General features: G+C 36.2%; 1 protein-coding gene across 1 annotated transcript; it reads right to left on the minus strand.

Annotated features, from left to right (window-relative positions):
• Positions 1 to 7,562: 7,562 nt before the first annotated feature.
• Positions 7,563 to 9,360, minus strand: LOC140246701 (cytochrome P450 3A19-like). Its single transcript, XM_072326038.1, has 4 exons — positions 9,143 to 9,360; positions 8,781 to 8,918; positions 8,357 to 8,519; positions 7,563 to 7,637 (listed from the first exon to the last, which is right to left on the minus strand). The coding sequence occupies exons 1-4, from the start codon at positions 9,358 to 9,360 to the stop codon at positions 7,563 to 7,565; spliced, it is 594 nt and encodes a 197-aa protein (XP_072182139.1).
• Positions 9,361 to 25,635: the final 16,275 nt, after the last annotated feature.

Raw genomic sequence — 25,635 nt, forward strand, 5'->3', positions numbered from 1 at the left:
GTAGTTCTGTGAACTGTAACCAGACTTTCATATTGAGAGAACAAACCTGGTATTTGCTTAGTTCTGTTGGAATCAAAGGTAGAGAGTTTACTTCTGATCGATAATGAGGATTAATGTATAGAGAACTCTTAAAGCCCTCATTTTACTTAGAAATGCTCTCGTAGCGATGTAGAAAACAGAAAATTAAAAAAATATAATACGTGTCTATAGAGTGTAACAAGACACGAGAACAAAGTTAAATAAAGGTAATTCCAAACTTTTGAGCCCATAATGACAAAGCTCCATTCCCAATTATGCATGATCAGTGGTATGTACTTTTGTTTGTGGGTTTGCTTGTAGATGAACCGAGATTTTGTAATGGTTCGTTAACATTAAGGGTATCCTTAGTTAAATCCTGCGTACTGTATGGTAGGCAAGGAGGAGGGTCTTATAAAAGTAACGCGTTTATTGATTAGGACATTCACACCATCTTATTGGGAACATAGCCTGTCCATACACAATCCACCATGGATGACATTTTGTACAGTCGTGTTCACAAGATGACCGGTACAAAATGTGACGTCAAAATGGAAAGCATTTGCGTTGACATTAGCATGTACCTCTTGTCACTCAATCAAAGGATTGTATAATGCATTGTATATAATCTGTTAATGCATTGTATATAATATGTGACAGTGCACCTCAAAACAAACAAAAAGTCGCCAGATATGAATTTCTAGTTAAGACCATATTCTGAAAGACCAGACTTTAAGCTTTAAAATGATGTATAACTCAAATCAAATGGACTCTCCTAACCTATCTAAATATTGGAAAGAAAGCACAAACTCGGGAAAAGTGTGAACTGAGAAAAGAGGCTCTGAAGTACAGTGTCTATTCTTACGAAAGCGCTTAATCTTTACCAAACCGTGCTGGCTGTGCGATGAATGGGACAAAAAACAGGAAGTAAACCACCAGAGTAACAACAATGAAGGGATTATCAGATTAAACTGAAATTAAACATGCCTCATCAACACATTCTGTCCATAATTAATGCCAACTTTTAAAGCAATGGCACTATTTTTTCAAAAGTTATTAGAGTTGAAAGTGAAGAGTGTGGACAAGGTTTTTCAGAAATGAAAAAGGGGTTCGAAAGACGCACCTAATCACACTATTCTGCCAAAAATGTTCGAGATAAACTGCTAAAAAAAATACACTTTCCTGCCCGTTTTATGATACCAAATTTTAGCATAATTTAAAAGAAGACCCGCTCTTTCAGAAAATATGAAAAAGTCAAGTTCGGCTAGGTTGACCCATTTCACTTATTTACAGTCCTCACGCAAAATCAGTGTGTGCGACTTTATGTTCGTTTTGAGGTGCACGGTCACATATTTCCTGTTTATTTAAAGGGGAGGGGATGGCTAGTAACTGATCAGTGGGAATCAGTGGGAATGCTGGGGGATGATTGTTCCAATCCTTGTGGGTTTCATTTAAGAGTACATAATATATCTATTGTTGTGAGAAAATGATTATTTGCTTCAGAATGGTCTCATATTCAAGTAATGTATAGTTTAATCGCCCCGTCACTGTACAGGAATTCTAACCTGGAAACATTAAACTGCGTACTCCTAGCAAGTTAGGTGGTATTGCACCACAGTATTTAAATCATTTTTTTTTTTTTTATGATAAGGGGGACTTTGAACTGGAGTTGACGCCATAAGCCTGCTGCTACACGCAGTATCTAATCAAACTTTGCATAGGCACGCATGCTGATTCAAGAGCATATCAGTAATATTGAGGCAAGACCAAACGTCATGATATCATTGTTATTTTTAAACTCACACTTTTTTTTTTTACAAGAGAGTCATTTGAAAACGCCAAAACAATACAAACATGACTTTGTATGTCTATAATATTAATCATACAAGAGTGCAGATGTGCCTGTGTGTGAGAGCGATAGTGCTTGTATTTGTGTGATAGAAATTGAACAACCGCGCAAATAAATTCTTTTTCATTAGGAGAACGTATCGCAACAATCAATTAGTGATAACGTGAAAACTCACACAAACTCTCAGATAAAGTCAATAAAACAGTTTATCTACTCCACACACCCATGTTGTACATTTGGCAGGTAATTCTACACCGTTACATATACATTTACAATGCATTACTACACCGACACATTTATTCTACTGTACACATATTCCTCAGGGAAAAAAAAAATGATAATCAACGATAGTGTCTTGTTTATCCGTGTGTGTGTGTGTGTCTGTGTGTGTGTGTGTGTGTGTGTGTGTGTGTAGGTTGGTGTTGGGGTGTGTGGATTAGATAAGTTGTTTTATTGACACACACGGATAACAAGACACTATCGTTGATTATCATCTCATTTTTTTCCCCCCTGAGGAATATGTGTACAGTAGAATAAATGTGTCGGTGTAGTAATGCGATGTAAATGTATATGTAACGGTGTAGCATTACCTATGTACAACATGGTATCCTATCTAATTCAAAATGTCTACTTGGTTATTTTCTGCTTTGTTTACTCACGAATGCAGTAATATGAACTCTCTCCTTTTTCTTATATTATGTTATTCTGTTAGGGACAACGTCGTCATTGGCAATTCTTACATCGATTTGGATCTTACACATACCCCTTTTTGACATAATGTTGTTTCCATTTTTGTTACAATATTTGGAGAAAAAAAACAAACAAATGCAGAATGAAATGAAAAAACAAACACACAAACAAACAAGCAAACAAACAAGCAAACAGCCCCAAAGTGGGGTTTTCACGGTTTGACATCAAACGTTTAACCGTTGATATGTAACAGCTACATTTATTGCACTTCTCAATCCTAAATTGTGAAAAAAAGTTTGATATTCATTACCTCTCAAATTCAAATGACAATTTTGAGTAGTAGATTGAAAAAAAAAAACATATATGCAGTATTAAAGAACAGCGGTCATAAATATCTAATTAAATTTGTCTTGTCTTTACGCCAAATCTTTAACGAGCGCAAGAGAATATAGCATGGTCCATGATGATGTGAAATGTTCAAATTTCAAAGAATCAGAAATAATACCGACGAGCGGTTGTTGAAGAACTTTAAATTTGCTCGTGCTTTTTACCCTGTTTTCTTGTCTTGTGTTTGTTTTATCTGACACATTCACAAACGCACAGGCATCCGCACAAACACACACACAAACACACACACTCACGGACATGGTTGTAACCAAGAAAAAATCACTTTCATTAAGGTAAACTTTTACAGATGAAACCATACACAAATGGAGTAAATTCTACAATTCAGATAGATTTTTTTTTTCTTCTGTTTCAATGGCATGATTGTAGTCACAGCTTGTAAAATTCTCTGAATCCAGGTAAAATCCTTAATACGTTGTATTTTATCCTTTCGTGTAACAACGGTTCCTCGTTAACTTTTTGCTTAGTTATAGAGATTCATGGAAATCCATTCTATTCAACAGAGCCTTTACAGCCTTTCATTTTCAGAAACCTTTCTTTACCTTTCCTCCAAGTCCTATTTATATAATGTATACGCTATGTGTACAGTATATATTGTATGATTATATATATATATATATATATATATAATATACATAACTAGTCTTGACGAAGCAAGGGCGAACGTACGTTGCCGAACGTACGTTGCAGTAGTTCATTTATTGCCTTTAATACCAGTGAATACCGAGCTTTCGACCTTTTTTACGGGTCTTCGTTAGGGCTTGAACTTAACAACCATTTGCAACAATTTTAAGAGAATAATGGTTGAAAAGGGGCAAAAACAATCGAAACCCAAAGAAAAAGAAAACAACAACATAACATCCGTAAGTAGATATCCACTACACCAGAACAGTGTAAAGTAATAAGACAGCGATACGATATAAATACACAATAGCAACGGTCATAGTGGCAATGAAATAATTCAAATCATATAACAATGAAATTGAATTGCTCGAATGATATAACCAAGCAAACTGATAAACTTGCTTAAGGCATAGGAAAGTGTACCTGTGGTGTTCCTGGTGTCTGTGGAGTAAGTGAAAGGGGTTCGCAGGCGTATCATTACCGTAGGGGTGGTGAAGCGTGAGCATGTATTTTATGTAAAATACAGTGTTTTGAGCGTTGATGGCGCAAGAAATTTGATGCTGATGAAATACATATATATATATGTATATATGAAGAGTTTGTTTGCAAAAACCGATAAGTCCATATTTGCCAAATGGAGATAATTGCGACTAAAGGTCAAGAAAACCAAAGAGAATAATAAGAAAATTTTTACTTCTTTTGACCATAACTTCAAAAATATACCTTTATATGTAGTGACCAATATATCATTTAAAAGGTATTATTTTGTACTTTATGACAGCGATCGTACTTCAAAATCTTCAAAAATGGACTTATCGGTTTTTGCAAACAAACCCTTCATATATATATCGCATATATGTCAGTCAGAGTGGTAAACGATTTTATCATAATGGGACAAGAATACAACGAAGGAGAGAATATAAGGAAGAATAATTAAAAAAGTTGATAATCCATATTTCTGCAACTTTCTCTGTTGACAAGCCATCTCTTTTCTGTCTGGCTGTCTGTCTGTCTGTCTGTCTCTCTCCTCTTTCTTCCTGCCAATGTATTATACCCTTGATTCTCGCTGGCAGTTTCGATTCTCTTTGCGCGGACACACTATGAACCTAGGTTTTTGCTTTATCAACCTACTACCCCTTTTATACTAGGCGTTAGCTCGCTTCAGGTGCGGACCTGAAGCGAGCTAACTCTCAGTATAAAAGGTTGAACAATAGTTAGCCCGAGCTAAAGTTAGTGGGGGGGGGGGGGGTGGATCAGGTCAGCTTCACGTCCGAGCTAAGTTCAGTATAAAAGGTTCGCGAGTTTAGCTCGGGCTAAATTCACTGACCCGTGACCGGAAATCGTATACGGTGCTTCCGAGTTGCCACCGGCCCGCATCGCATCCACTGGTGTATTTTACGCTGCTGTCACTGTTTGCTGTTCGTTAAAACTCTCAGTGAACTCTTTGAACTAGCAAAAAAAAAAAAAAACAAACAAACAAAAAAAAAAAGAGAATAGACCGGCCCAGTGCGTACACTATATATATATATATATATATATATATATATATATATATATATATATATATACATATACGCCTATGACTGGTTGAATTTGAACAACAGAACTGAATTCGTACTCGTAAGTAAGCATGAAAACTGTCACTGAATTTTCCCGCTGGTGGGAAAGACAGCAGGCTGATTGAGAGTGGGGTGGGGGTGGGGCGATAGATTTGGTCTCTCTCGTAACCTTAGGTGGTCGAGAATGGCAGTATAAAACGACTTAGACCGAGCTAAAGAAGCGAGCTAAAAGTCGCGGCCAGTATAAAAGGGGTATACGAGAATTAAAGCGAACGGAATAATTTAAATCTCAAACGATCCTTGCGTCTGCGAGGGGATCAGTTCTGTGCCCCCTTACCCGTCCCGAGCCCTGGTGTAAACGGGCATCAAGGGTTAAGGAAATCTAGGTTCCATTAGATATGAGAGCATAAGTAGGCGTTCATATTCATACTATGCACGACAGTGTAATTTTTACATTATAATTAGACATCTCCAACATCCTAGCATTATGTCATGAGCTCCTGCTCTTCCAATCACTCCGGTGTATCACCGATCTTTAAACAAATTATTACACAAACATAGTAAAACCTAAGACGATAGGAATATGGTCAATTCCATTGAACATATGAAGAGTTTGTTCGCAAAAACCGATAAGTCCATTTTTGAAGATTTTGAAGTATGGTCTCTGCCATAAATTACAAAATAATACCTTTTAAATGATATATTGGTCACTACCTATAAAGGTATATTTTTGAAGTTATGGTCAAAAGAAGCAAAAAATTTCTTATTATTCTCCTTATTTTTCTTGACCTTTAATCGCAAATATCTCCATTTGGCAAATATGGACTTATCGGTTTTTGCAAACAAACTCTTCATATATAGGAATTGGGACAATTGTGATTTTTACATCATAATTAGACATATTCAACCTCCTAGCATAATTTCATCGGCTTTTAATCTTCTAATCACTCCGGTGTATCACCTATTAAAAAAGATAATATTACACAAACAAATGAACAGTTTTATTGCAAAATGAGTTATTAAACACGGTAATTTCCATAGTAAGTCCATTATTACATAGAGTAAAGTTAAACCTTTCCAGTTATACCTCACAGTTGTGACATAACAAGGAATATTCTAGATGTCATGATTGGAAATATCCTATATTTCATTGATATTTTCTTTTTTAGCAACTTAATCACAAGCTCGTTTTGCGATAAAACTCTTCAAAAATAAGAGTTTGTTCGCAGAAACCGATAAGTCCATTTTTGAGGCTTTTGAAGTACGGTCTCTGTCATAAAGTACAAAATAATAATTTTTAAATGATATACAGAGCGTATCAAAAAAAGGTAATCCAACTTTGGAGGGCCATCATTTCTAAATTGTCAGCTATGAAGAGCACAAGGTTGGTTGCGAGGAAAGGGTAACTCATGAACTGAGCACATGAACTTTAAAAACAACAATGACAAATTGCACTTTTTCCAAGTTTACGTGTTATTGCGAAGGAACAATGCATGTCTCACTGCATGGATGAGATATGTTAATGAAAGTTGCTAAGTAGGCTAGCCTGTACAAATGCAGGTTTGTGTTTAGGGTTTGTGTTTAGGTTTTCTCCTAACATTTCATAGTCCATAACCTTTAAAATGGCCTTTCGTCCGATAACTTGGTCGCTCCCACAGACGCCAACCCACACAGTCCATTTTTCTCTGTTCATATTCAACACATAGCTCCCAGTGACAAACCATGTCTTTGATATGAAGACAGTAAAATGGATAATGGTTACACCCTAATGGGAAGGACCAAGTTATTGACAACACGGCCATGTTGAAGGATATGAACCATAAAACGTCAGAAGAAACCCTAAAACACGAATCTGCAGTCGTGCAGGCTGGCCCGATAATTTGACCACTTTCATTGACAGATCTCATCCATGCAGTGAGACATGCATTGTTCCTTCGCAATAACACGTAAACTTGGAAAAAGTGCAATTTGTCATTGTTGTCTTTAAAGTGCATGTGCTCAGTCATGCATGACAATTGTCAACATAATTAGGTATCAATGGAAAGAGGAAGAGTTCCCCTTTCCTCACAATCAACATTGTGCTCTTCATAGCTGACAAATTAGAAATGGTAGTCCTCCAAAGTTGGATTACCTTTTTTTTATACGCTCTGCATTGGTCAACATAATTATAAAGGTACATTTTTGAAGTTATGGTCAAAAGAAGGAAACATTTTCTTACTATTCTCTTTATTTTTCTTGACCTTTAATCGCAAATATCTCCATTTGGCAAATATGGACTTATCGGTTTTTGCAAACAAACTCTTCAAATGTAAACCTAAGGCGATAGGAATGCGGTCAGTGCCACCTAAAGTCTACAGGAAGTTACGAATCTCGCAGGGGTCGGTTAACACGAAGACCTATAATAGCGAGTAGAATCATTCTCAGCGAGCGACCAGTTTCAGAGTTACTCCATTGGGAGGAGAAAGAAGATCATTGGTACCCAGTTTTGGAGGAATCTGCAGAAGAAAAAGCAAATTTAACAAACATATTAGGGAACAAACAATGATTTTTGTTTAATGATTTTTGTAACTTTAAAACGAGATCAAACAAGAGCATGCTAAGGTAAATCTATCAAATAGCAGCTTTTAGTTCAAGCAGAGTGGCGATTAGAAGCGTGGAATATCATAATGTTGTACAAGAGCTTTAGTAAAATCGAAATGCAGTTGTATTTTGTGTTGTTGACATAATGTTTCGGAGTGTATGTTATTACTGGCTAAATTCCTTGCTCAACTTTCAGTTTCATAAGAAAGAAAAAAAAAACAGCAGAACAGTACAAAAATACGATCAAAATCGGATAAGAAGTAAGGAAGCTATGACATTCTGAAATTTCAAAATTTTTCGGAAAACACTTCTTGATCAGTCGTTATGAATATTCACATCAGGAAGATGATGATGTTATCCTGTCACAATTTCTTATTCATTTCATTATACAGAAAACATAATTCCCAGGGCGAAACTTCGTTGCCGAGTCATATGAACCCTTAATACCTGCAATCCCGTTCAACCTTTTCTGTGTGTATTTCGTAGGTGTGAGTGAATGTCAACGTTTGTTTCATCCTACCCTTTACCAATGGTTCCTCGGCAAGATTAATCAGAATTGTAGAATCTCATAAGGTATAATAAGCACGAATTGTCGGGGGGGGGGGGGGGGTATCAACGGGCATGGGGACTGTACCTCAGTCAGCGGGCTGGTCTCGAAACGAGCTTTCTGCAGGACGCGAACAAGTGCCATCTTAGCTTCCATCAGGGCGAACCTCATTCCAACACAGATTCGCGGTCCAGCGCCGAAAGGCATCCAGGTGAAAGGATCTCGCTTCTCGCGATTCTCCTTAGAGAACCTGGAGACGATGGAATAAAGAGGCATAGAAGAAGAATTCATTGGGAGAAAAATAAGAGAACACACACAAAAAAAAACAAACATCGAAGAAGGTAAAGGAGAAAAAGAAAAAGTATAAGAAGCAGAAGTAGTTCAGCAAAAGATGAAGAAAATGTGGACAAAGAGAAACTGAAGAAAAGAGAGAGAAGACATAGAATAAAAAAGATTTAAAACCGATGGCTTTGCCGAAGAGGATGGGGGAATAAAATTCAATGTATCTCACCTATCGGGATCAAACTTGCTTGGCTCGGGCCAGTAGTCCGATGAGTGATGCATGGTGTACGGGTTGACCCATACGTCCACTCCCCGCTCGATGGTGACTCCCTTGTACGTGCAGGTCTCGCCACACTCGCGATCCAGTCTACGTAAAATACGTAAGATAATAGTCTCGTGATAGTTGCCCAGACTTTACTCACTTGGTGCTACGATTATATTCATTTAGGATAGAGGTGATAAAAGGGCGTGGCTTTGTATACCGTATATCAATGATCTGCTTGGCTACTCATCTCTTCATCAATAGAAGATTTAAACGAAACATAATACATAAAACTAACAAAACAACCACACAAAAATGAAAATCATTACCTGGTGGCCGGTGGGTAGTAGCGGAGAATCTCACACATGACCTGATCGAGGTACGGCATCGTTGAGACCTTCGTGTAGTCGACATCGTCGCGTTTGGGAGCGAGCTTGTCGATCTCGGCGATGAGTTTGTCCTGGACTTGAGGATTTCGGGCGAGGAGGTACGATCCAAGCGTTAGAGCAGTGGTAGTTGTCTCATAGCCGGCCGCAAGGAAAATCATCGCCTGTGTGTATAGGAGAGACAAGGATTTCTAGTGGAATATCAATCACAGGTATTATCCTACTTTTCAAAAAACGAAATGTGGTATTCACGCGTGCTTTTCAAGATGCACGCAGCCTTAATAATGATTAAAAATGTTGAAGAAAAAGACAATTTTTTTTATTTTAGAAAACATGCATGGTTATTAGACAGCAGAAGAGAAAATGGTTGCTACTCTGGCAAGTTGATATCTCTCTTCGATTCTTTTTCAGTCATTTATATGAGCTCACTTCGTCACATTTCTGAATAATTGACATGGCATGAAAACTATTTTCGAAAGTCATATAATTTCCATATGAAAGCAAAAGAAAATTCACACATCAACTTCCCTGTTCTTATCACTGAGACAAAAGAGAGGTGAACTTTTTCTTTTTAATTTTAACGTTTCAAGAAGAGCGGAGATGACACTTCTTATGCCCGTGAGTAAGGGAGAAAAATCTCCTCACTACAATATGTATTACAATACAATGTAGTTTCAATTATAAATCTGCATTAGTCTTAAGGCCCTGTCACACCTTTCCGGGCAAGCCTTGCGTATGACTTGCGGGAAACAATTGCTGCTACCCGGAAGTCCCCGCACATGACCCGCACATGACAGTACCTAGCACGTACTTCGCCCGTACTAGCCCGGAGGTGTGCACCATGTCTTATTTACCCGTGGCCAAGTTTAGGCCCTGTCACATCCGTCCGGGCAAGCTACGCGGGTCTTGTTGCGTGTAGGGATTTTCCATTCATACGTAAAGCTTTCCCACAAAGGTGTGTCAAGGCCTTGCGCATGCTCTAAACGTGCTCTGGATGAGTTGCGGGGGTTAGCAGCCGCACCTTCACGCAACATAGTTGTAACACAGGTACTTCACCTATCATGTCGCCCGTAACTTCGGCGGATCAGTTTCGAAGCTCTCACGTGCTCCACATGCGCCTGACATGCAGGTCACACGGAATACACACAAATAGAACGTAATTAGGACGCGTCCCGCAGGTAAGACGCAAGCGAAACTCGCCCAAATCCTTGACCGCCTACAGAAAAATCCCAACGCGCAAGAAGACCTCGTAGCTTGCACCGAAAGGCCTGACATGGTACAATGCATGCTACAATTTTATACTTGTAAATCTCACGACATATTTCTTTATTTCAACATAAATGTGAGAATCAGTGTATATCTTTCGTATTTTTTTTTTCTAACACAAACATATAGGCCTGCGGATTGAGGCTGAATTTGGGGGTCAACTGGCAACTATCGTATAACAAAGAAATTTTGTAATTTTTTGAAAGTATATTTCTTAACCAACTTACCAGTAAAATTTACCCGAAATTTCTGCGTCGGAACATGCTCAAATGACGTCATCAATATGGCCACCCCAAAACCAACAAAATCAATGAGAATTTTAGGATATCTCAAGTGTTCATTATACAACTGACATTATAATCATTAGATAAGTTGCCAGTGTATGTATTTCTTATTTCCTGCCTTTCTTCAAACAAAATTGGGCCCATTTGTGACCTCTTTTCAAAAAATCTGAGCCCAAATTAGGTCATTTCTATGGCAACTTTATGCTGAAAACATTTTTTTTTCTCAAACAAAAAATGCAACACCCTCTCAACGATAAACACCATTCTAAATTTACATAAGTATGTAAATTTAATAGACTAGAGTTGAGACCTAACCTGTGAGAGACCATAGCTACCATGGTTACACTCAAATTTGCCTGTAGCCATTATAACACAGCTGTCCAGATATCACAAATTTTCATTATTAGTGGTGTATTATGTATATATATTCCATCTCAGTAGCTGGATTTTTTGTTGTTTTTCGTTTTGCATTTGGCACAATCATAGGACAATCTGACATTTTTTTCAAGCCAATTAGGCATAGAACATAGATTAATTTCTCATATTAGACGAGACCCTCCTCCACCTCAGCCCCCTTGTTAGTTCATGGCTGTTCCTTTCTTACAGTCCTGTAGGGTGTTTCACCAAACTTCTCATTGGTTTCATTTTCACTTCACTGGTTTCAGTCTCGCTATCTCACTTTTTTTTAAGTATGTTTCAGTTACGAGGACATGCTAAGTGAAACTGGAAACACTAATTGACACTGATCTCACTGAAATCAATGTCGGTGAAATGGATCTTGCATGGATTTCTGTACGATATCAAAGCAAGCTCATTATACTCGATGGACTACTACAACAAATACTGTACTTCTGAAAGAAATGAAGCACTGTTAACAGAAACTGGATACCGTTGTACACATTTTGTCATAGATCACATTAGTCCAGTCAAAATAGGGTTTCACCCACTATACTAATTGCAGTAGGAAATTCCACTGCAGTGCTACTTGTTATGGGCTCCCAAACACCTTACTCAAAGTCCCAAGAAATCCAGTGGGGCATAGTGGCTAAATTTACATAATATGCAAATTAGCACCCATTATGATAAAAATACAGTGTTTCCATGAAAACTATACTTCTAGGTTTTAGATTGGAACACCGAAAGTGTTGAAACCTATGTTTATAATGTCAGTTAGTGCAATGCAAACATTCGCCATGACATGTACATAGTCTGGGCCTCATTTGCATAATATGCAAATTAGCTCCCATAGGCCTAATGATAAAAATACAGTGTTTCCATGAAAACAATGCTTCTGGGATTAAGACTGGAACACCGAAAGTGTTGAAATCTATGTTTACGATGTCAGTTAGTGCGGTGCAATTATTTCCATGTACATATAGTCTGGGCCTCATTTGCATAGTATGCAAATTAGCTCCCATAATGATAAAAATACAGTGTTTTCATGAAAACAATGCTTCTAGGTTTCAGATTGGAACACCGAAAATGTTGAAACCTATGTTTGCAATGTGAGTTAGTGCGATGTAAATATTTCCACGTATATAATCTCGGCCTCTTGCATAATATGCAAAGGGTTCCCGGAGCCAACGGAATACTCTAATGCATCAAAGTGCCCGATATGAGCATATCAAGAGTGTTCAAATAATATTTCAGTTTCTCTTCACCAAACACAAACTTTACAGCCTTAGTAGACCAGCATGAATAATATCATAAAATTAGAGTTTGTTATCCAAAAGATAATGATAGCTTAAAAGTACGAAATTAAACAAGTGTCAACATCTATAATTTGTCTAAATTTGTAATGAATTAACTCTATTTGGAGGGTGGTTTGCTCGAATCTTGATGATTCATCTCTTGCATCCTTGAGGGTTTTGAGATATTGAAGATGGCACAGTCAAAGGAAACCCTGTAGGTAGCGCCCAAAGTCACCCCAGTCGATCATAATTATCCCCACGACCATTTACACAACATGCATCAACCAACGCGATTTCCGTTGTTGTAAGCGTACGAGATTTTATTTTCAAGTCGTTTGGCCGTCTAGCAAAGACTCTTTTATTTCCATGAAATAGAAGTGGTAATAACAGAAACATTTTCCTACAATGTGTAAAATTATCTTTAAAAAGTGGTGCACAGTCAAAGCGACTCGTAGGGAGGTACCCGAATTCATCCCTATACCCTCACGGCTCGGTACAAAACATAATTATACACACGTGAATACAGCTGTTTGAAGCGAAAAAAACTCTGTGCATAACGTCCCTTTAGTTTCATTTCCATTAAAATTCAGTGGAAGTTATAGAAGAATTTTTGTTCTACAATATCTATAGGGTGAAAATGGTTCACATACGAAGGCAACAACGTGGAGAGCGCCCAAAATTACCCCACCCAAAGGCAGTCTAAGACATGCAATAATCATGTACCAACGCAAATACATAATGATGTTCTATGGGTACATGCCTTTAAACAGTCCCTTTGGTCCTCTAGCAAAGAAACTTTTATTTAATGAAATTCAACGGAGTCAACAGACGATATATTGCTCTGCAATTTTGACTTACACTGACATAGTTAAAATGGTTATCATTCGAAGGGAGCGTGCTATATGGGAAGTACCCACATTAATTGCCTCTATACATGACCCTTTGTAACGCAAATATCAAGGCAATTACAGTCGTTCCAAAAGTGCATGTCTAAAAAAAAAAAAACGTTCCTTGAGTTTTATGACTATCACTTGAGTTTTACATTTATGTATAATTATCGTATGGTGCTATAATCATTGTAAATTCTTTTCATTCGACATAGTTTTACGCACCTCATTTTCTTTTACAAAGAAAGTGATGTCTCGATCTGTTCTTGTTGAAAATGAAATAAAAATTAAATTGAACTGTATTGAACTGGATTCCTGCCATATCAAGACACCTTTTTTTCTATAAAAGTTGCCGGGGTAGAGATGAAATAACAACATCGATCTACAATATCTATGCAGTCCAAAGGGTTCACTTGCAAAGACAACCTTAGGAGAGGTGCTCTGGGTAACTCCATGCATCCTAAAGGCGATGAAAAACGTGCAGTATACAACCGAGAAAAATGTTCCATGGTTACATACCTCTGAAAAGCTCTTTCGCCTGTGTAGCACATGCGCTTTTATGTTCGTAAAATGCTATTAAGGTGATATAGGACACGTTGCTTTACAATATATATTTTGTCAAGCCCTTGGGAAGTGCCCAGATTACCCCTACCCTGACCGTCGTGGTCCTGAAACAGATTAACAAAACATGCATTTATGCCAAAGCAAACTCACTTGTACATGCATGTAAAGTCGTTTTGCCGAGTGGTAAGTAAAGACACTTTACTTTTCATGATTTTTGAATGGTAGAGACACTGCTTTGCAATCATCATATAGTCAAAGGGGTGCACATTCAACGGCAACCGAGTGGGATGTGTTCAAAATCATCTAACCCCACGGCAATATAGAAACATGCACTAGCATATAGCACAAATATGTTTCAATTTCCCATGCCTTCACATTTTCCCGATCGTTACGGTTGTAGAGCAATTGCCCTTTTGTTTGTAAGAAATGCAATATGATTACAAAAAGAAAAATGCTCTACATTAACTACATTGTCAAAAGGGTGAACATTCAAAAGCAATCTCTTGGGAAATCTCCAGAATTACACCGCCGCTCAAGACCCGTAATTACATCACATGGATACTATGAACGCAAATACCGACGTTCTTTCGTGCATGGTTTTAGAAGTAGTTGCAGCAATACAGCTACACACTTTTATATCAATGAATGTCGTGGAAATGATAGGAAAAGCATTGCTTCAAAAAATATCTATTTAGTGGGAGGATGCACATTAAATGCCAATCCTGTGGGATGTGCCCCCAAAGTGCACCACCCTCATGGCGATAATATTGAAAACATTGAATATCATGAACGCGAATACACGATTATGTTCCAAACATACATGTTTTCAAACTTCGATCGTGCCGTAAATCAAGGGCACTTTTGTTTTCAAAAATACGTTGTAGTTAATAGAGGAGACATTGCTCTACAATATCCATATCGTCAAGAGGGTGAACGTTAAAAGACAACCCCATGGGAATATTGTCCAAAGTACACCTACGCTCAAGCCCCCTTAAGACAAAATATAGATATTAGCAACACAAACATCGTTGTTCTATAGCGTGGATGGTTTTAAAAGCAGTTCCGGCAATATAGCAAATACACTTTTTAACAATGAAAAGTCATGGAAATGATAGAAGAGGTTTAACTTTACAAGATCTATGCAGTGAAGAGGGTGCACATTAAATGGCAACCCTGTAGTATGTGCCAAAAAAATATCCCACCCTCACGGCAATGGTGTAAGACATATGAAATCATATAATGCGAATATATCATATGTTCCAAACGTGTATGTCTTCAAAATGCCATCGTGCCGTACAGCAAAGGCACTTTTGTGTCCAAGAAATACAACTTATTAATAGAGGAGACATTGTTCTACAATAAATATATTATCAAAAGGTTGAACATCTAAAATTAATCCCTTGGGAAGTGTCTAAATTCACACCTAAGCTTACGCCCTCTTGTTACAGAACACATATATTAGCAACGCAAATACCGTTGTTCTAGCGTGAATGGTTGTAAAAGTAGTCCCGGCAATACGGCAAATGGAAAGCAATGGAAATGATAGAAGAGACTTAACTTTACAAGATCTATACAGCGAAGAGGGTGCGCATTAAACGGCAACCCTGTGGGATGTGCCAAAAATACTCCACCCTCACCGCAATATAGAAAACATTGTAATATCATATAACGCAAATATGATATGTTACAATAACAATAATCACCAAAAGTTTGTAGTATACATTTTTCAGAAGATAGACTTCTGTGAGGATGAGGATGGCGAAGTAGTTCTGGCATATTAAACTTTAAAGGTTCAACTCTGTTGGAATTCAATTCATTCAATTCAATTCAATTCATTTATTTCATTCTCATTTTCTTTCCAACAAAACATAACACGAGGTAAATCAGAAAATCCATCATAAGCATGTATACAGTACAAAGTGCGAAGGATTAACGATATCCAACAAACTAATAGAGATGAATCATGTATACATACGGGAAAATACAAAGTTATATTTTGAGGAGAAAAAAAAAGAGAACTGAGAGGTCCACTAAAAAGCAGTGCTTGTAGATTGTGGACCACTCAAGAATTTCTTCCAAAAATACACATACAATTACAAATACATTACACATATGCACAACAACATGGCATAACTAAACGAAGGAGATACAATCGAACGGAATGGGACAAAAACAGAATTAGTGGAAGAAAGGGAAAGGAAGAAAGAGAGAGAGAGAGAGAGAGAGAGAGAAATGAGAGAGAAGGGGGAGGGAGAGGGAGGGAGAGGAAAGATAGAGAATGCCTACACGCTGAACAAGAGAAACGGAAGAGAGAATTGATGAGGTGCTTCGAACAGCTGGTGACTGCACGCAGCTGTGTAGAAATTATGCAAATAACATGCCGTATTTCATTGCCTAGTAATGCCGTTTTTCACTGCGTAATAATGAATTAAATAACCGATGATGACCCTCATGTTTGCTGTAACCTGTATAGGTAATGAAAATAAATATCTTAGCTAGAATTTAACAAAAAAGATTTCAAATTACGCTTAAAAATGTATAACGATGAAGAATTTTTTATTTCAGGACCTAATGAATTCCAAAATTTAGGGCCGATGTATATAAATGTGTTCTGAGCTAATAAGGTTCTCAAAAGGGGTAAGTGAAACTCATTAGAGCTCCTAGTAGGATAATCATGAAAAGATTGATTTCGTGGAAACATTGAATTAAAAATATTGGGAAGAGCATTTGTGTTATAATTGAACATGAACTGGCCCAGTTGAAAAAGAAACAAATCTTTAATTTTTAAAATCTTATATTCAATGAACAATGAATCTGAATGAGAACGTGGCGAAACCCCACAAATAATACGAAGTACTTTCTTTTGTAATAATAATAATTTATCTAATAAAGTTTGATGGGCGCTACCCCATGCTAAAATTCCGTAATTAAGATAAGGTAATATTAAAGAAAAATACAACGTTAACAAAGACGACGATGGAATGTGAAACTTAAGTCTGTTGATAATACCAATATTTCGTGAAATTATTTTACTTATGTTGATAATATGAGGCCTCCACGAAAGCTTATCATCCACTGTAATACCAAGGAATTTTATGTGGGATACACGTTCTAATTGAGTACCATCAAAAATAAGATCTGTGCTTAATGTTTCTATGGATTTACTAAAAAGCATATACTTAGTTTTCTGGAGATTAAGTGATAATTTATTAGCTCTTATCCATTGAGTCACTTTTTTCAATTCAGAGTTGACGGTGTCAATTAAAGTAACTGGGTCTTGATGGGAAAAGAAAACATTTGAGTCATCAGCAAAAAGTATAAATGAGAGTGTATCAGATGACCTGCAAAAATCATTGATGTAAACAATAAAAAGTAAAGGACCTAATATACTACCCTGAGGGACGCCACATTTAATAAATTTGAACTTGAGTTATTCTCGTTCAGAGATACATATTGTTTTCGGTTTTGCAGGTAACTCCTGAACCACTCCAAGGCCTTCCCCCTTATGCCATAATGTGACAATTTATGAAATAAAATGTCATGATTAATTGTATCGAAGGCCTTGGAGAAGTCCAGGAAGATACCAACAAGATGCGAATGATTATTTATTGTATGCGCGGCATTATCAATAAACTTCAATAGAGCGTGAATAGTGCTGTGTTTCCGACGAAACCCAAATTGAGAGTTTGCAAAAACATTATGAGAGTTAAGAAAATTAATTGTTCTTTTAAATATTAATTTTTCTAAAATTTTAGATAAGGATGAAAGTAAAGAAATGGGTCTATAATTGCTGACATCAAGATCATCTCCTTTTTTAAATAAAGGGACAACCTTAGCAATTTTCATTTGATCAGGAAAAACGCCATATAACATAGATTTATTGAAAATATGTACAAGTGGGTCCACAATTGAAAATATAATACCCTTTAAAATGAAATTACTTATGTCATCATAACCCGCACTGCGTTTGTTATTCATTCCAGCAACAATATCCATTATTTCATGTTTCGTAGTTGGAACGAAAAAAATAGAACTAGAATTAGATTCACCTAAAAAATGTGAAAAATGTGTATTAGACGGTGGTACTTCTTTCGCCAAATTCTCTCCAATCATTGAAAAATAAGAATTAAAAATATTTGCCATATCACCAGAATCTTCAAAAATTCTATCATCGAATCGAATTTTTGTAATACTTGATTTCTTTTTTGATACATTCATGGCCTGTTTCAATACCTTCCATGTATTCTTCATATCATGTTTATATTTTTCTAACTGAATCACATAATATTTCCTCTTTTCAAATCGTATAACTTTAGTTAAAACATTTTTATACGATGTATATTTCCTTTTTGACTCTTCAGTTTTTTTCATTTTATATTTATAATATAACCTATTTTTCCTATTCACAGAACGCAAAAGGGATTTAGAAATCCATGGAAGCTTAGGGGATGTTTTATAATTAACTAACTTATCTTTTATTTTAGGAATATATTCATCTAAATTTCTATTAATTATCTCTAAAAAATTATCACATGATACATTAACATCATCATTATCACAAACACCAGACCAATCAACTCTTTCTAAGCTAGCACCAAGGCTAGCTAAATTTTCTGGTGTGGCTCTTCGTCTAGTTGGAGGAACATGAAACTTATTAACCGCATGCTTAAGATTAAACCAAGCCATAACTGGGAAATGATCAGTCATATCGGATAAAATTATAGAAGAATCTAAAAATTGTAATAAATTACCAAAAATATTATCAAGGAGGGTGGCTGAATGATTTGTAACACGTGTGGGTTTCGAGATTAAAGGCAAAAATGAGGCTGATAAAAGTATTTCAAGAAACTCTTGTGACATGATATCATTTTTTATCAAATCAATATTAAAATCACCCATTACAAAAACATTTTTATTAACAAAAAGGGGACTCTTTAACACATTTGTAATACAATTCAAAAAATCATTAGGATTAGAACTAGGGGGTCTGTAAACAATACCAATTATAATATTCTTACTTTGTGGAACAAATATTTCCACAAATAAAGATTCTATAATATCATTCATTGAATTTAACTCATCGCAAACGTTGTAATCAAATTCATGAGACAAATAAAACGCTACCCCACCACCCGTCCTATTCAATCTATTATTAACTATTAAATTATAACCATTCATTGCATACGGTAAATTAATATCAGATGATAACCATGTCTCAGTTAAACCTATAACTGAAATTTGTTGTTTATTTTGATTATCTAATAATATCTGTAATTCATCAAAATGCTTATTGATACTCCTGACGTTTAAATGTAACATAGAAAAAATATTTCCAGAAAAATTTTTCACGATACCTTTAAACTGATCAACTGTAACATACTTAGAAGAAATTTGGGCCGGATCATATTCAAAATCAAAATCATCATATAAATCTTGTGAAGACGAATTAACATTATTGGCAAAACAATTATCAATAAAAGCAGATGAATGTGAATTATTCCGACTTGATTCTGTAGGGGAGTGTCTAAACAAATCAAAGAGTTCATCATCATCAAGGGAATCAAATGCTAGGTTGGGTCTATTAGCCATAATGAAAAGCAGGATCTACATAACAGCATATCAATTGGTGAGGTTGCAAGAGAAAGACATATTCTGGCATAAGTGAAGCACAAACAATTCCGAGTTCATGGAGAGTACAGCGAGTAGGCAAACACAAATAAACAAAGAATTCTGACAACATAAACAATGAACATAGAACACATAAACAGACTTGAATAAGTGTATGAAAAAACATTAATTTTCAGCACAAAGCATAATATGTCTGCGTTGCAGGTCTCATAAATTAATCTTCTTGTTTTTCTACATGGGACATTGGCTATCCTCTTGACAAAATATGGATGTAATCAAGGTGTCGATAAAAATTGTTAATGGCAAACAGATATTGCAGAATGTTGGGGGTTTTTTTAAAATAAAAAATCAAGATACACATGAAAATGAGCTATAGCTTATCATGCTAAGTGGATGAGTAATAAACAGATTAAAGCTTTCACGCAATGAATCCATTTTGGGAGAAAAATATACAAAGAAAGTGTATATTATTTGTGTTGAACAAAAGGAGCGACAATGTGGAGGCCACAAAGAAAAGAAATATATATATATAAAATCACACATTATCAACTCAATATCAGAATAAGTTTACACATATTACACAGCACTGTTATTTCCAATAACAATTCAACAGTAAATCTATTCTGATCACTTTAAAAAAAAAAAAAAACTTGAACTGCATGTGAATAATAATCAATATATGTAAAAAAAACAAAAACAAACAAAAAACAAAAAAAAAAACATGCAATACCCTCAGAGTACATCGTTAACCTGTACACCTGTTTTGCAGTCAATCACCTCACAAATGATTGTGCATACAGCCACGGTGCAAGTCATTGTGCATGACCGGACGGTCGCGCACAGAGTACAGTCGAAAAGGTAAGTGTGCCAGCACGGACGGACAGCAGTACAGGTGTGGTGAGGTAAATAAGAATTCCTTTCATAATCTGTAAATACCTTTCATACTTGTGACGTTTGTAATAACTATTAACCTATGCATCAACTTACTATAACCTATCAATCATTGAAAAAAAAAAAAAAACGTTTTAGATATAAATTCATCAATATTCAAACCTATCATATCGAGTGGATGACTGGTAACAACTACAGACAATGTCATTCTCATCGTATTAATATAAGCTAAATATTGTATATGCTTAGAAAATACGAGGGAAAAAATGAGGAAAAAATGAAGAGCCTGTTTGCAAAAAACCGACAAGTCCACATTTGCCAAACGGAGATATTTGCGATTAAAGGTCAAGAAAAATAAAGAGAATAATAAGAAAATTTTTACTTCTTTTGAACATAACTTCAAAAAAGTACCTTTATATGTAATGACCAAGATATCATTTAAAAAGTGATATTTTGTACTTTATGACAGAGACCGTACTTCAAAATCTTCAAAAATGGACCCATCGGTTTCTGCAAACAAGCTCCTCAAATGTACCAGTACAGACATCGAATAAAGAAAGCACCGATATAGGAGTCATGAACTCGATCCATGTCGAACTATCACACAGCTGACTCGATCATCATCGGGATATAGGCCAATATACATGTACCGATGGGTCTGTGTATTAAACAGTACCAGCCACCATTTATAATACCTATTCTTATCAATAAATTCCTAGATTACTTAATACTAACGTAGTCAAAGTAACGCCACTCTGAGCCTATTCCCTATTACACAGACGAGCGTAAAAAAGTACTCATACTGCATGCACAGTACATCACCTTTCGCCCGCACGTAATCATTCTGAAAAATACATGTTGTGTAACAGCAGGGATGGACGGTAACACCACCCTTTAACATGCGCGCACACCCACATAAAGTTACATGTTTAATAATTACGACTAAAATCTATAGGAGTGCCAAATGAAACAACTGATTTCTTAAAATTCTTCTTGTTTATCGGATTCATACATAAGATCCAGATGTAGGGCTATTACTATAAGCCTCGGGCCTTCCTCCCCATATCATGTTATTGCACTAATACTATGTGCAGTACGTGAATCACCGTCTTCATCTATGCATGTGAAAAAGAATTTTAAAAAATCTAAACAATTTGCGTTAGAGAAAAAAAAAAAAGCAAATAGTTTTTATGACTTGTGGTCTCAGTACAGATTGTTGTGATAAGACTGTAAACCATGATGAGAAAGACGAAGTGTATAAACTGCTCTGGATGTCAATTTCAGTCTGCCAAAAAAAAAAAATAGAAATGATAAAATATATATATATATATATATATATATATATATATTCGGCTGTTTTCCTAACAAAAATGTTTATATATAACACACCCCGCGCACAATCGTCTTGCCTTTTACATGCGGATATCTAGACTTATTACTCAAACACAAAAACAAAGACTGAAACGTTCAGAAGAAAAAAAAAAACAAAAAACAAGGAGAATTATCTAACTGATCCATACTCACTCCCACCTCAGTTTGATAACTTTCCCCCAAATTGAGTGAGCTGCAGTTACCGGAGAGGGGATTTAGATCATAAAAGTACACGTATTCTTCTTGGGCGACTTAATTCATGCTGACAATCTATTCATCTAATGCTTTATACTTACTGAAAAAAGGTTACCTTAAAACTGAAAATTCGAATATCAAAGGTAAGTCATGGTGCTTGGCTGTATGGCCGCGCACAGACAGTCTGAAAAGGTGAGTATGCCAGCACGGACGGACAATAGCACAGGTAAGTATATATGAAATGAATAAAAATTTATCTTATAATCTGTAAATATCTCTCATACGTGTTACTTTTGTAATAACTGTAATCCAATATACCAGCTTATTATAACACATCATTAATTAAAAAATATAATTTACGTTTCAGTGATGGATTCATCAATACTCAAATTAGATTGTCCTGTCATATAAGATGGATGACTGGTAGCGACTACATCATTCCCGTCGTGTATATAAACATATTATTGTATATGCATATAGTAAATACAAAAGAATGTACCAATTCAGACATCGAACAGAGAAAACAGCGATGTAGGAGTCATGAATTCAATTCATGTCAAGCAATCACACAGCTGACTTGATCATTATCGGGACATAGGCCTTATACATGTACCGATGGGTCTGTATATTAAACAGTACTAGCCACCATTTGTAATAATATCTGAAGAGCCCGCTCGCAGAAACCGACGAGTCCACATTTGTCAAATGGAGATATTTGCGATTAAAGGTCAAGAAAAACAAAGAGAATAATAAGAAAAAATTTGCTTCTTTTGACCATAACTTCAAAAATATACCTTTATATGTAGTGATCAATATATCATTTAACAGGTATTATTTTGTACATTATGACAGAGACCGTATTTCAAAATCTTCAAAATGGACCTATCGGTTTCTGCGAACAAACTCTTCATCTATTCTTCTCAATATATTCCGAGACTACCTGATACTAACGTAGTCAAAGTAACACTACTCTGAGCCAATACACTATTACACAGTCGAGCGTAAAACAGTACTTGTGTGTACTCATACTGCATGCACATTATGCACCACCTTTCGCCCGCGCCAGTGCCGTATATTATACGGCACTGGCCCGCGCGTAATAATTCTGAAAAATACATGTTGTGTAACAGCACGGACGGACGGTAGCACCACACCCACAAAGTTACATAAAATGATTACTACTGATGTTTGAGATCTATGAGTGCCCAATGAAACAACTGATTGCTTAAAATTCATATTTATCGGATTCATACATAAAATCCAGATCAAATATCATTAAAGATCCGTAAGCCCATTACTATAGGCCTCGGGCCTTCCTCCCATACTATGCAAATGTACTATGTGCAGTACATGAATCACATTCTACATCTGCATGTGTGCAAAAGAACTGTGAATATCCAGACAACAGCAAAGAGATGAGAGCAAATGAATGATAACTTGTGGTCTCAGTACAGATTGTTGCGATAAGAATGTACACAAGACCATGGTGAGAAAGTCAGACTTTTAGAAACTGCTCTGAAATTATTTGCAATTTGCCAGCTAAAAAAAAAAAAAGAATACTCGGCTGTTTTCCTAATAAAGTGTTTTTTTTTTTTTTTATGTATCACACATTGCACACAAGCGTCTTGCCTTTTCACTATAACACAGATTAAAGGATGGAGCGTCAAACAGTACTGATATTGAACAGTACGCCACCTTCCGCCCGCGCGTAATCATTCTGAAAAAAATACATGTTGTGTAACAGCACGGACGGACGGCAGCAACACTCTTTAACATGAGCGCACGCCCACATTAAAGTTACATAAAATGATTACGACTGAGATCTATTATAGGAGGCTGAGGGCCAAATGAAACAACTGATTTCTTGAAATTTGTCTTACTTGTCGGATTCATACATAAAATTCAAATCAAATATAATTATACCTCAAAGTGAGCTTCTCAAATAGCTTTATTTCTCATTAATATCAAATGGAGAAGCATTTGTATAGCTTTCTTGATTGAGGACACAGTGTAAATTTGATACAAGAACTAAAAAAAAAAGAATAAATAAATAAATAAATTGCCATATATGCCAAATGAGCGTTGCACGTAATTTGTTACAAAAACAAAACAAAACAAAACAAAACAACCCAAATGGTTATTAGTCAATATCCATATATTCTTATCAGATTCATACGAATCATAGATATACAGCAATTATTTAGCACTTATCTTCATACATGTAGGTCGTCCTTCACTCAAAGTTGAAGGGGATGCCACCAGCCTGTCGCCATTTGCCGGAGTAAAACTTCAGTTTTGTTCCTTTGTTGTATAGATCCTGAACTTGTTTTGTCCACTTCTTTTTTTCCTCCAGGTCCGTTGGGGTGAGATCATCTGTGATGAAATACCTTTCATCCTTCAGGGTCTCGCGGGCACGGCGCATGATGTCGACCTTTTCTCTATACGAGAGAAGCTTCACTAGAATATGCCTGGGACGACCTTCGACTTTTTTCCCGTCACGATGGGCTCTCTCCACTTTCGTCTTCACCTTAAACTTGGAATGGAGGATCTCCTCCACTATGGTGACAGGATCTTCGCGTTCGCCTTGAGAATGATGAAGTAAGCTTTGAATACAGGTGTAGGTATCAAAGGGAGAGTTCAGCTAGCTTAGACAGAGTTTGGAATAACCCCTTCGAGGTTGTATACGAAATCGCTTGGATTACGAAAACTTGTTCTTACGAAATATATTAACATCATTTATATACTGTGAAATTAACAGAGAAAAAGAAATAAAATCTCACTAATTTGATATGTAAAAGTAATACATTTTGGTGTGTTATACAGTATATTCTAATCTATCAAAATTAATTGTAATTAATTTATAAGTAATCGTTATTTTTCAAATTTAATGCGTTTGGGAATGAAATTCGAGTGTCAATTTGATATTGTTTTCAGCCAGAACACCCTTCTACCAAAAATACTGAACTCCCCCTTTACACCAAGTATGTGGTTATATTGCATACCTTGCCCAGGTAAAGGGGCCTTAACAAATTATTCACGGGGCTGGTAGGCACCCGTACAGAGAGTGTTTTGATAGTAGCCAACCAATATCTTATTCGAAAACGTTATTAGCATGAAGGTTGGCCGATTATCACAACATGCCGACTCCAAGGCGATCCACAAATTCGTATTGGGCCAGGTGGATATCTGACCTAGGCTTTACTAACTTAATTCATTCACTCACCCCTATTCAATAGCAATATAATAGGGACGCCATGTCCCCTGTTTTGTTGTATACTTATCCGGAATCATGTCTTTCACGCAACAGTATTTATGTAGTCCCCCAATGATGCACCTGCATAAACTCTCACAAATTTTCTTCAGCCAGAATATCTCCTTAATTGTAATTAAAATGATGTGAATTCATTGACTGCATTTCAAATGTCAGCCATTCTAAAAGTGTCACTGTAACGTGCATTATGATACACAGTGCCGAAGTTTTGAAGCCACAATTTTATGCATGTGTATTCCAGTAGTTAAACGGTGTTAGTGGGGCCCTCGAGGATGATCTCGGGCTATGCATGTGAATCGCAAAAAAAAAAAAAAAAAATCTTACCCTTTATTTTTAATTGTTCCACTCATCCTTGTATGCCTGGATTTGGCTTGTCTGTGGGAGCTAC

The sequence above is a fragment of the Diadema setosum genome, chromosome 3 (genome assembly GCF_964275005.1).
Source record: "Diadema setosum chromosome 3, eeDiaSeto1, whole genome shotgun sequence".
Taxonomy (NCBI): domain Eukaryota; kingdom Metazoa; phylum Echinodermata; class Echinoidea; order Diadematoida; family Diadematidae; genus Diadema; species Diadema setosum.